This window comes from Hyposmocoma kahamanoa, unplaced genomic scaffold (genome assembly GCF_003589595.1).
Source record: "Hyposmocoma kahamanoa isolate Upper Pololo Valley unplaced genomic scaffold, ASM358959v1 224, whole genome shotgun sequence".
In the NCBI taxonomy this organism is placed as follows: Eukaryota; Metazoa; Arthropoda; class Insecta; order Lepidoptera; family Cosmopterigidae; genus Hyposmocoma; species Hyposmocoma kahamanoa.
Genome location: NW_020653743.1, coordinates 6,071,484 through 6,084,853, shown reverse-complemented (window position 1 = coordinate 6,084,853; position 13,370 = coordinate 6,071,484). Strand labels below are relative to the sequence as shown.

Below are 13,370 nucleotides of genomic sequence, written 5' to 3'. Positions count from 1 at the left end.
GATTTTTATCATGACTCCCACCACTAACTGAAGCTCACTAGATGTCACACATAGGTGTCATTTATTGTTATACCTATTTTAATGGACAGATTGTTGCCGTAGAAGAAAACTTCGTCATCTATATTTCTAAAAAGATTCACAAGGAAGATATTAATTACCTCTTGTCCCCTAGTATTTATCCTTTTCTCTGTTTACAAAAACACTCGTATCGCAAAGTTGGGCATCTAAAGTCTCGTGTGTTTTATGTTTATATTTTATGTACTCAATCTATGTTTTCTTTGTTCCAGGCCTCTTGTCAGCGTTAAACCATTTGAGCAACAAAAACTCCCTACAAACTACTCTAGATTACTCCAGATACGTTAAAAGGTAATTAACGCGGTTAACTCTAATTGACACCTTATTTTACGCTCGTTGGATCTCGAGAGAGGTTATTAAAAATATTTTCATTGTTATACAATGGAGGGAATATAGATCTTAGTGAGGTGTTTAGTTACAAACAGAATCACACCATATTTCGTCCCCTTTATTTACTTAGGTCAATTGGGAATTTCATGTTTTTAAATTAATTTCGTCCCTATGTTATGTCCGTTAGTCCTGTGAGGCACGATATAGGCATAATATTACAATAAATTCCTCACAATATGTAGGTACTTATGCTATCATGAGCAGATATGCATGGGTTGACACAAAGTGAGAAAATTTATTATTATTATTATACTTAGGCAGCGCCTATGGAAAATTCTCCTTTCCTGACCCATATATTTCAAACAAGAACACATTAGGTTAAAACTGAAGATGACTGTATGAAAAAGCGTCATCCAAAGATAATAAATATATATAGAACAACAACGACAAATCACTAAGAACTCGGGTGGATAAAGTAGTATACGTAAAGCTCACCTTATTGAACTCTAATAAGAAACTCTACAAAGTGTAGACTTAATACATCTTAATAACACGTTATTCATTTTGTAACAGGTACAGCTCAACACTAGAATGTGGTTCGTCGTACTGCAAAGACCTCGGGTACCGGGAGCACTTCCACTGCATGGACTGCACCGCCAGGGTCTTTTGCAAGAAGGAGGAAATGATCAGACACTTCAAGGTATGATGTATTTGAAATAGTTGTAATACTAGAATAAAAAAGATATTTGAAAAACTTTTTCCCAAAAAAACTTTGCCACATAGAACTGCACAATGCCTGCAATTTGGGCAAAAGCGTACTTTCTATGGGATACTTGTACGAATACAAACCCAAATTATTCACAAATTTCCTTTAAAAATGTACATGATTTCAATAACCACAACGATTGCTACATGGAACATATAAAAAAACTGACAAATACAGCTACAAATACAGGTAGGTAATACAAATTCATGTACTTGTAAAGCGAGATAAAAAATACATACCCACAATATAGACGTAATCATATATTACATCAATAGTAAATAAACAGATTATAAAGAATGAATGGAGAACTTCAAACAATCAAAGATAGAAATACTTAAAGAGTGAATGAACTTTGCGCAAGAAGATAAGTTGTGATCTGTTGCTTACAAGAGTTCAGAGAAAGAGCTCGTCGAATTTTAAGTCGAATGAAATTTCACAAGACAAGCACGGTAAAATAAAATTCAGGTAACATAAAAGATTTTTAGAAGAATCAAGCAAAGTTGAGACACGCTGTTAAAGTGTTAAGTTAAAGTTAAGTCACATGAGACGTGAATAGTAGTATCACTGCAATAAAGTATAGCTAGCTCCTTCGACTTATCTCGAAAACTAATGCACATATGTACAGTACAATTTTGTTACGTTCTTTTGGAATAGCCTGTGTGCTGGTTAATGCGGGTGGTAACTACGATGAGGTACCTGTATGTACTGACAATGGCATTATGTTTGAATCCACTGGAAATCAAACATAATGCTAATACAGCTCAAGTCATGAATTCTAGCCCGCGACCGACTAGCATACGCCGAATACTTATAGAAATGACAAAAAATTGGGCATGTAATTTAATATACCATAAAAGACATTGAACTTGGTCATCGAACTTCACTAACAGGATTAAGAAATAAGCCGCAAAAACTGTCATACATATTTTCTTGAATTAAATGTAATGAAATAAGGCACCTTGTGCATGTTCTTATAGCCTATACAAATTTACAGTCAAGTATAGCCTTGTAAATATATTATTATTTAGCATTAACCAGTTACAATTAAGAACAGGCAACATTTGATTCAGGATGGAGAAATGGATATTTTAGTGCAGTAAATAGAGTACATGTAGTTATTATGGACAATCGTCTTATAAGTATAGAACCTCTGGCCTTGATGGAGACCGCAATATTTATTTAGTAGATAGGGCAAATTGTACAACGCCTATAAACACGCAAATAAATCGATCTTTATCTTTATCTTTATCTCTAACAGTCTTAAGAAGAACTAAAATCTATTATCGCTGGTGACCAACATTTTAAACTCATTAACGTAACGATTCATTTGAGCATATGTAGACTAAAATTTTGCTGAGACTTTTTGACCTCAGCACGTGGTAAAATTAGAAAGAACTAATTTCCTCGGCTGAAAACAGAAAAAACGAGTGGTAATACAACTAACGCCTATATTTCGGAGTCTAAAAGTAACTACGCCTTTTGAAATTCATTTTGGGACCACATTCGTTCATTATCTACCCAAATACGGCCCATTAGACACGTGTCTTCTCTACCACGTTAGTCTATTGTCGTTCATATACCCGTATTGAATGTATATTTTTTCCTTACAGTGGCACAAGAAACGCGACGAATCTTTAGCCCACGGCTTCATGCGATACTCTCCCTTGGACGACTGCTCCGAGAGATTCTCTGACTGTCCACACAACAGGAGCCAGACTCATTACCACTGCATCCAGGACGGATGTGATAAGGTAAGATTAATTAAAGTAACGGGTAGAGAGACAATGAAGAGAGAAAGAGACAAATATAGAAATGTAGGTCTTTCATTTACTCAACAATTTGGCAGAACATATTGATGACATAAAATGCACTGTGGAGTGTGTGCGTGTTTTTCAATACCTTATGAATCTTACTAAGAGAATCAAGCACACTGAGGAGGAATTCAAGGAATTCACTGTTTAGTTTACTGTTCGATACTCACTTTAATATTGAAAAAGAAGATAGTAGGAAAGCAACGTTTTTGACTGGCACTTGTATTGATTGGATGTATTCAATTATAACTATCTCCAATGTTTCAGGTGTACATATCAACGTCAGACGTGCAAATGCATGCAAACTATCACCGCAAGGACTCTGCGATCCTGCAGGAAGGGTTCCAGCGGTTCAGGGCAACCGAAAGCTGCTCTGCACCACACTGCGTGTTTGCTGGACAACGGACTACGCACTTCCATTGCCGTAGGCCCGGATGCACTTATACTTTTAAAAATAAGGCAGATATGGGTAAGTATAGAACTGGGTATTTTTGGGCCAAAGATAGGAGAGATTAAAATTGTCGTTTTGGCGATTTTGACTAACGGGGATTGATTTTTTAATATCATCATCAACCCATTTATATGTCCCACTGCTGGACACCGAACCTTTGTCGACGTGCAGGTTTCATCACGACGTTTTCCTTCACCCAAAACTAATGGTAAATTTCACAACAGCCGTGGCAGCCTAACGGTTTGATCTGCCGCCTCTCAAGCATTAGGTCGTGGGTTTGAATCCCGGTTTGAGTTTTTTCGTTAGTTTTGTAAGCATTTATTGTTCTAAGAGTTTCACGGAGGGGGGTGAAGTGAGACGTGTCAGCCATTTTCGATCAAATCCTCTTAAAAAGTTTTATCTTTATAATTGAGTTCTGCTTTTATAACCGGTGTTTTAGCGCTTTAGCACGTTATTCTTCTATAAATTCTATCTCGGAGTTTGGCATTTTATTACAAATTGTAAATTTCCCACAGAAAAACACAAAACCTATCACATAAAAGATGAGGCTCTCTCCAAAGACGGATTCAAGAAGTATATGAAGAACGAAGCCTGTCCGTACCGCGACTGCAGATTCAGCCGCACGTGCAACCACATCCACTGCATCAGACCGCATTGCAACTATGTGCTGCATTCTAGTAGTCAAATATTCACTCATAAGAGGAAACATGAGCGAAAAGAACAGGAGATGACTTTCGGGTACGTATGTTATAATTTTTTTGTCCTATACAACTTAATTCAAAAGTCATTCATATGTCAGCCAGAAGACGTCCACTGCTGAACATAGTCCTCCCCCAAAGATTGCCAGACTAGCCGGTCAGATGCAACGTGTATCCATCGGTTACCCGCCACCCTTACCAGGTCATCCGTCCATCCAGTTCAAAATTCAAAAGTCATTATAGAAATTTTATTGGTGTCTTCATTACGGTAAGATCTAGGCATCGAGTATATAACCAGAAATAGAGACGAAATGTCATTTAATTTGTTTGAAAACTATTCTGCCATATCATTACTGTGACAACTGCGCTCCGATTGGCTAGCCCGAGTTCGAAACAATTGACGGGTGTCGTCAATGGGTGTCGTCAACTGTTTCACTTCAAATCGACCAGTTAACTTGAGCTTTGCTATAATGTACGAAAATTGCAAAATTACATATAATATTTAATTACCGATGAAATGTGATTCCGTTTGTTTTGTAATTAGATGTTTTGCTGTTTTTCCCACACCACCGAATAGAACAGCACGGCATTGTTAAAGATAATAATCTTTATTACAATAAATACAGAATATTTTTTGGAACATACGGAGACGTACGCACAGGTCAGTAGTTGGCCTGTCTATATTTCAGTGCAAACGGGAGTTGATATATATAAGAGCTGTATCGCTAATGTGTAACCAGGAATATGTAGCCCTTATTTCGTCTCTATTTCTGGTTATATACTCGATGGATCTAGGATATGGTTGTCTATCACCATACATGTCATCACTATCTTTATCATGAACTTTAGTAACATCAATCTTGTTTTTATTTGTTTTTTTGTCAGCTATTTGTCGTCTTAATTTTATGCCAATCTCCGTTTCGCAGCTTACCAACGTCAGTGATTCAATCTGCTCTGCTTCAACAAGGGGCTGACTTAACCATGTACTCACCGAGCAACCTTCACACCGACGACGATGTCTCCAACTCTATGCTCGATGGGGACTTCTCTTACCCTTTTGTAAGTATCATTTCTATACCTGGTTTTTTTGTGTCTACAATGTACCTTTTCTCTTCTGTTTTTAAATTTGTGTTTTAAGACATTTTTTATAAAAAGAAATTGATCCATGTCTAAAGTAAACACCATAAAAATCACATTTCGTCAATGTTTCTAATTTCTTAATTACACTTATGCCCGCATCTCTAAGTACCATATCTAATACATTACGTCTTAAAATACCGTATGCAGTTATGAAGAATGATACGGCCAATTAAGGTGTTAAGTATGATATCAAAAATTTTACGGAGAATAAAAAACTCGATGGGACAATTTGTCGCGCTTCCGACTCGACACTACTATTAGAAGCATAGATTGTTAGAATGAAGACATTATTAGTACGAGTTATTTCGGAAGTTGTGTAGCTAATTTAATATAATTAGTTACGTAAAATTATATTTCACCTTTTTGAATAGCGTTTCATCACATACTACCCATCATTAACATTCCGTCGATCAGCACGTGGACCATAGATGTTACTAATTAAAATTTATTCAATAACAAACATTTCTTGATTCAGAATCCAGTATTAGTGGAGGAAGTATCTCGCAAATATATAGAAACTTTCAATGGGGGCAAAGAGGCTGAAGATAAATGCAACAAATGCAGTGCCTTCAACAAGCACTACCACTGCCTCGCTGATGGATGTAAGATGGCTCATAGGTGAGTTAAGTGCAGTATTTATTAAGTTCTTAATACGTTTGGCTGTTTATTTATTCCAGCGGTAAAGCTGGCGGAGAGTGTTTAATATCCCACGGATAGAAACGCAACTGCAAGGATTTACAGTGCAAGTGTTTTTCTTGCAAAAGCTATGTTTCAACAGAACATAGTTTCGTTTTATAATTATTATAACTATTAAACAAAGTTCTTTTTCCTGCTTTCAGTTGCCATAATACAATGACAAAACACGTAATGGAGCACGAGCAGCAGAATCAAGTAACAGATGCTTACTTTGTGACGTACACCCGGCACAATCCCTGCAACAACTCCGCTTGTCAACACATCAGAGATATCACGCATTATCATTGTACTTGGGTTAGTATTCTTTAAGTTAAAAGGTATTCCGGGAAAAAATCAAAGACGTCAAAGAATAGGTCAACATAAATATCATAGGTTGGTTTAGATTGACCGTCATGACACTGTGCTAGGAATAACAGTGGCTCGTACACGACAACATAATGTTTGCCAACCTTTGTTAAAATGAGCTAGTATTATTATCTTACTGATTTGACAACATTGATTTTGTAATTTTTAAGTTTTTATTGTATGCCACAACGTTTGACCACTATGATATTTAATTATATTTGTGAAATTGCGTCTCTAATTTGTTATAATTATTAATACAAAGATCACACAGTAAGAAAAACGTCTTCCAGCAAACCGTACCAAACGCTACGCCCAGATTAGGGAGATTAATAATTTATTAAAGAGACATCTGTTGTCAGCTGCTGATAGCTGTAAAGGTAGCTAGCTGAGTGAAAAAAAATATTTCTCACAGTTGGCGCTACGGCAAACAAGTCGTTAAAAACCAAAAACAAAGCTCTGCATCAAGTACATAGAAACGAAATAAGACGTTAGTTCGAATCCAGCCAGACCAAAGGATTTTTTTCTTAATGTTCGTTTCGATCTTTGTATTAATAATTATAGCATTACTTTTACTTAATCGAACAAATAATACTTTCAGGAAAACTGTGGAGCAGTCATTCTCTCATCAGAGGAACACCCGTTCAGGCGTCTAGAACATCACCGTCAACATGCAATTCTAAGCCCTATGTCTCCGAATCTAGCGGCGAGATTCGCTCCCAACTTTACGCCTCAACTCTCAGCTCAACTTCACCCCAATATGGCAGCTCAGCTCGGTCAAGTTCCAAATTTACCAAACCTCCCGCCAAACTTGGCACAATTAGCTCAAATGACTCCAAACTTAGCTTCTCAATTGAATCCAAATCTTCAAGCTCAACTGAATCTTGGTCCAAATTCTGGAGTTGTTCCTCAACAAATAAACCCATCAAGTTCTTTAGACGAAATGTTTAGTAGGAAGAGAGGAAGACCACCGAAGAATCGTGTAGTAGAAGTTTGGACTGACAATGTAAGTAATTATACCATGTATCAGGGTAACAAGCTTTATACTGCCTTGTATTGTATGTATTTTGAAACAATTTGTTTTCTTTTTCAGGTCACTCCTCAAGCTATATTTACGTCTTTTAAACTACCGAAAAGTAACCAACTCCCACCTGTTATACCAGCCCCTGTGATCACAACGGTAGAAGAATTCCCGGTAAGTAACATCACAATAGAGCTGTCCAAGTGTTTGTTACAAACTGCCACTAAAACTCAATTAATTATTCCACAGCGTATCAAGTTCCAGCACTTTGAAGTGTTCACGACTCCTGATGCCTGCTGTCAGTCTTACCCGAACTGTCAATTGAGAATGACTAGACTGCATCTTCATTGCTTCAACTGCAGCTTTTCTGGAGAAACTCACATTATCATGGAAACTCACATGCGAGAGTCACATTCAATAAGCCCTCTTGTAGAAGGGTTTGATTACTTCTCATCTTTCGATCAATGTGGAGGAAAGAGTTGCTTTAAGAACCAGTTAAGGGCCCACTTCCATTGTGCGCAAGGGAATAGTTGTCCAGCAATTTTGACACAGTATTCTGCCTTAGCAACACACAAACATGGAAGGGGCACCCCGGTGATTAAGAGTGAAGACCAAGAGAGGTCCTTTGAGGAAGCCAAAGACTACTCTCTTAAGGAAAGAGCATCAGCTGACAGTATAAGTTCATTAAAGGAACCTAACGAATCATATACACCGACAAATTTCTCGATTAAGAGTGAATTTGATCGCGAACAAGACAGTGTTTCGGGTGAGTTTTCTTTTCTTCTACATCTTTAGTCTACTTACATCGTGTTTGTAATTTATCTGGTCAGGTACTCCTTGATATTTTGATCCAACGAATTCTTCATTTCAGTAGTAAAAGCGACGGGGACGTTTTACCCATCGTCTCATCTCAGAAGCAATACATCATCACCATCCCCCCGGAGCATTTACGACGCTTCGCCTTCGAAGGATATGAAACCTCGAATGGACTTTGACAAGAAAATTTATGACCTTCCGAAGACATCTGGTCCTACGATCCCACCGTCCTGTCATGACCAGACTTGTCCGTTGAACAAGAATGCTGGGGGAATGAATCTTCATTACCACTGCCCACACTGCAGTCAGGCTTATGTGGACCTGAAGCTCTTATTTAGCCACATGGTGAAGAAGCATAGCAATGCTATGGACACTGGACCAATTGGATTAGCCGCTACTAAGGTGAGTGTGATAAAATTTTACCAAAATTCTTAGATTATTATTTGCGTGCTTTTTAATCACAAAGGTGTAAAAAAACCTTGCCCTGAAATGAGATTTGCTGGTAATTACAGTCTGCCGCTTGTTTCTATCTTGTCTTTTGAATTTAGTTCCAAAATTGTTTAGATTTTAAGTTCGTTCTTGTCAATATAACAGTGTTCCGTTGTAACAGGAGACGTTGGAGAGGGAATATCCCGAAATCTCGATACTGCCATCTACTGCATCATCAGCTTCCACCAGTCAGGCTCCATCGCCGAGCCAGAGACCACCGAATCCTGCTGAACAAGTACGTAAAATCAATTTATTCTAATACCTCTAAACCTTATTTGTTTAAGTCTATGGTGATATTAAACAGCACACCTTACAATATTCTTATGAAATATAACGATTCATTTTAGGAGGCGTATAGAGATACATTTTAAGGGAGGTTATTAAGTGAAGACTGAAAACATAATTAATTTTCTACGACACACAAGTTTCCTCGTGTTTTACCTAAACCATTAAAGATAACGTGGATATTATAGAAAGTATTGTGGGGATAGTAATGGTTTATGTTTCTTCTTAGGTACAAGCAGTCCAAAGTCTACTTCTCCAGCAGTACCTAGCAGGTGGACGCAAAGGTAGCCTCCAGGATCAGCTAAAGATGCAGCAGCAATACACCGCCTCGTTGGCCGGTCTTCCAGGACTGGCGCAGGTGGCTCTTTTCTCGCAAGGGTAAGAATTTTAAATTTTTCACTGCCTCATATCATCTTAATATCATTTAGTCGACTGATTATTCCATTTCTATCTGACCTAATAATCTATTTATCTTCAAGCACTCGGTAACCATTCAGTCATTTCTGTCTCATCGGTTGAAACATTTGTCAACCGTGGAATTTAATTTTTAGGCCTATTTTAAGTTTTTTAAAGCCAAAGGAAGATACTCAAGATCTTATTAAAATAAATCCGTTCTTTTTAAATTTCAGCGGTTCCGCTTTCCCCTTGTATCCCACCATGCTGTACCCACCAGAACTGCTTCTGGAACAAAGTCTTCTCCAAGGACATGGTCTACCACCGGGTCTAGATAAAGAGGCCGAAATGATCGCCAAATCGTAAGTAGACTTTTATTTACTCGCTTTGTTATACCACCACAAAACGTATTTGACAAAACTGCTGCAGGATCTAGTTCTTGTTCAGCCTTTAGTCACCCACTGTTCAGTCTCCACTCCAGCACTCTTCTACTCGGCCAGTCATCGGTTCTGCGGCCTATGTGACCCCCCATTGTCATTTTTGCTGCAAGATGGACGTGGCGTATAGCCAAATTCCATAGTTTTGTCTACAATACTATTATCGTAACTTCAAGAGAACCAAATTAAGACCTGAAAATAAAATATGACCAAACTTGTTCAATACTAATTCTCACTTTTACTGCAGAAGGCGCACGCATTCAACGCGGGGGCCCCACATGCGCGTGATGAAGGACGAGCCCATTCCTGAAGGTTATCTTCGCTTCAGGTTCAACGAAGACTGCGCTTACCAACACTGTGGTTATAGGTAAGGATCTAATTCTCTTTGCTATGAACGTCTCCTCTTTATACTTCAAAACACTTTGTTGAAATCTGTTATTTTAGAACCACTTTTTAGTGATAGAGATTAACAACTGACTCCTGTTTAGAATGCTGCGATGTAAACTGTACTAAATCAAGTGTATCAAGTTTCGGGTCCAACAGGTCCTTCGCCTGATGGTAAGCGATGAGACTTCCTATAATAGTTGGAGTGCCAATCAGAGCTTTAAGTCGCAATTAAGCAAAGGCCTGGGGGCCTACCATAACCTTTCCAAAAACAATCTTATTTCAATGTAAGCTTATTATAATATTACTCATATTCGTACCATAACGAACCTGTCAACCAAGTAATGTATTATTGCAAAAGTGATTGAAAGAACAAGTTGTAAGTCAATGGAAAGAACGAATGATTTCCCAATATTGTCTATTCCTCACTAAAAATAGAAAAGAGATAACGTTATGTGGACGCCATCTCTTTCATTTTTGATATTCCGAATCGTCTTGTCGTAGTATAATGTTTAAGTACTTAATGGAATTCAAATTTTGACTGTTAAAAAAGAAAAGTATGTAATAATAAAATCTAATAAAATTACGTTGTTTTCAATAATTATTCCGCATTTTATTGAAGAAAAATAAATAAAACAAGCTGAGTCTTGATAGTCACGTAGTGAATTAGGAACTATAGTCTAATGTCAATTGTTAGTTTCGCCAAGGAGCATATAGATGGCGCTGTTATAATTTTACGAAATAAACATCGCGTATTTTTATTTAACGAAAAAATATTTACTATGTGCTAATAAATAAAAAATAAACAAAATACTGAAGAGATATGTAAATAAATAAGTTCAACTTAACTCTTAATCATTACAAATCAATATTAAGACAACAAAACTGAAAATAATATTGTTTCCATTGCAACTATTATACGATTACTAAATTTGACATAAGGGCAATATTAGGTACTTTAAAGTTGAAGTCGCGTCATAGTACGAACTGAGTGAATGAATAGTCCAAAGCTGCCAATAAAACACCATAGTTTTAACATTACAATAAGCTTACTTTAAGCGCGTTATGGTACGAAAAGTCAATGTAAAGTTAGAATAATATTGTTTTAATGGTTGTGGTAGGCCCCCTGAGGGGCACTGCCACTGCATCCGTCACCCTGAAATATAAACCAGACATATATAAGTTCTATGTGCCACCAGGCACCAGTATCACGAGCTCTCTTACCATTTAAACTAGAAACGCAGTAACGTTCACATTAGGAACTGCTTTGTGTCGAACATAGGTGTTGTAACAGTACTTTCACAAGAAGCTCCTACTTCTACTAACAACAAAAGCAACGTTTAAAAAACAGAAAGGTAGGAAGGAAGAAAGGAAAAGAATTACTTTAGGAAATATGAAAGCTGTTAAAAAGGACCCTTAAAGAAATGAATGAGAAGAAATAAAAATGTGTTTAAAATCGACTCTTGTGGACCCAGTGCTAACAGCATCAAAGTAGTTTCCAAGACACTTGTGACACTGAAAGTATTTGATCATAGAATGATACGCCTATATTTTCTATTTACAGAGAACACCAAACCCATTTCCACTGCACTAGGAAAGACTGTGGATACTCCTTTTGTGACAAAACTAGATTCGTGCAACACACAGCGAGACACGAAAGGTAAGAAAAATTTCTTTAAGTATTCCTTTTACCAAATTAACTTTTCAAAATTGATTGTCACTAATTACAGGTTGCATTCCTTGATTTCTTTTTATTTTCCCGATATTTCGGAAACATTAACATGCTCCATGGTCATGGGTGCCAACCCACTGCGGCAAAATGACAGCTTTAAGAATAGACATACCTATCTACCCTATTTCGCTGTCGACCTTTATTTCCATTACTTGTTGCGTTGCGTTACCATTGTCTTTCACTTTTTCCAGCAAACCAAGCCCACTGTATCCACACGTGAAACTGAAGTTAAAACTTTATTGTTAGAATTAGTGATAATCGTATAATGACTTTACAATATTATTTCTAGCATAACCAACTTGAAATGTGAAATCAGGTAATTTAGACTACCTGCGTGGTCGAGTGGCTTGCACACCGATTTTCATGGTGTCGCCATCTCTGAGGTCCTGGGTTCTCTCGTCCGGGTCAATGTAGCAAACTAACTTTTCTATATTGTTTTGGGGCTAAGTGTTTGTGATTTCCAGATAATGGTGATTTCCATAACACGAGTGCTTTAATTACTTATCGAGATAAGAGCAACATATGTGATGATCTGATCTGATATATATTTATTTATTTGGTATGACAGTGGTCTTGATTATACAGTTTTCGTGTTTGACGGTCTTTGTTTCTTTTACAGATTGGACACTCTTATGGGCGGAGACTTCCAACAATATCGCGCTAACGTATACTGTCAGAGGCCGGATTGTCCCCATGCCTCCACTTTTGGTGAGTATTGTATTCCTTTGCAATTAATAATTTAATAAAAAGCTTCGCGTGTGTCTATTATATATATATAAAAAAAAAAAGACACCTATACGACTCGAAGGACCATAATAATTTGATATGACGAATCCTACCCCTGGTATGATAAAAATATGTGTGATCGTACGTTTTAGAAGCATTAGAACTCTTTGTGAAAGGGTTCTGCCGCCAAGCAGATTAATGCAAGCATTACAACATCAAACAAGCAAGAAGAACATCAGCCGAAACCTTAGTGGCACCGCCCTGACTGGCCCGAATCATTTATTGCGTCCAGCGGTACCGACGACGTTGTTATACGTGTCGCGTCTTCATTACTCCACCAAGTCTGCGGATATTGTGGAGTACATGCGAGTGAAGGCCAATGCAAACCTGAGGGTCGAGCGGTTGGAGTCGCGCCACAACGTGAATTTTAGTTCATTTGTGGTGCGAGTACCAACTCAACACCTGTCGACCTTCATGAGAGAAGACTTTTGGCCGAAGGGTGTCATATACCGGCGTTTCCGAGGACGGCTACCGGACACTCACGTTGCGTCACACGTCGAAGTACATACGTGTAAATAAATAGTGTTATATGTATATTATCATGTTATATTGTATTTATGATTAGTCCGCAAGGTATTTATTTAATATTTCTGTTATTGTTTTATTATATTATTGTTATATTATATGTATGTTAGTCTGTAAGGTATGTATCTATGGGTCCTAGTTCCCTGAAATAAATAAATAAATAAATAAATAAATAAATAAATAAATAAATAAA

General features: G+C 37.3%; 1 protein-coding gene across 4 annotated transcripts in view; it reads left to right on the top strand.

The window, feature by feature from the left end:
* The window catches only part of LOC113228166, a 168,871-nt gene that overhangs the window by 152,776 nt on the left and 2,725 nt on the right, over window positions 1-13,370 (top strand). For 2 of the 4 annotated variants that reach the window (XM_026461387.1, XM_026461390.1), the window contains 18 exons: window positions 288-366; window positions 979-1,105; window positions 2,782-2,922; window positions 3,250-3,451; window positions 3,949-4,171; window positions 5,058-5,190; window positions 5,747-5,889; window positions 6,111-6,261; window positions 6,911-7,315; window positions 7,403-7,504; window positions 7,580-8,096; window positions 8,202-8,548; window positions 8,757-8,870; window positions 9,150-9,298; window positions 9,550-9,675; window positions 9,998-10,117; window positions 11,699-11,794; window positions 12,486-12,574. In XM_026461387.1, the coding sequence (XP_026317172.1) occupies window positions 288-366; window positions 979-1,105; window positions 2,782-2,922; window positions 3,250-3,451; window positions 3,949-4,171; window positions 5,058-5,190; window positions 5,747-5,889; window positions 6,111-6,261; window positions 6,911-7,315; window positions 7,403-7,504; window positions 7,580-8,096; window positions 8,202-8,548; window positions 8,757-8,870; window positions 9,150-9,298; window positions 9,550-9,675; window positions 9,998-10,117; window positions 11,699-11,794; window positions 12,486-12,574 (3,264 nt within the window). The remainder of the gene's footprint in view (window positions 1-287; window positions 367-978; window positions 1,106-2,781; window positions 2,923-3,249; window positions 3,452-3,948; window positions 4,172-5,057; window positions 5,191-5,746; window positions 5,890-6,110; window positions 6,262-6,910; window positions 7,316-7,402; window positions 7,505-7,579; window positions 8,097-8,201; window positions 8,549-8,756; window positions 8,871-9,149; window positions 9,299-9,549; window positions 9,676-9,997; window positions 10,118-11,698; window positions 11,795-12,485; window positions 12,575-13,370) is intronic. The other 2 variants (XM_026461388.1, XM_026461389.1) reach the window with 2 other exon arrangements.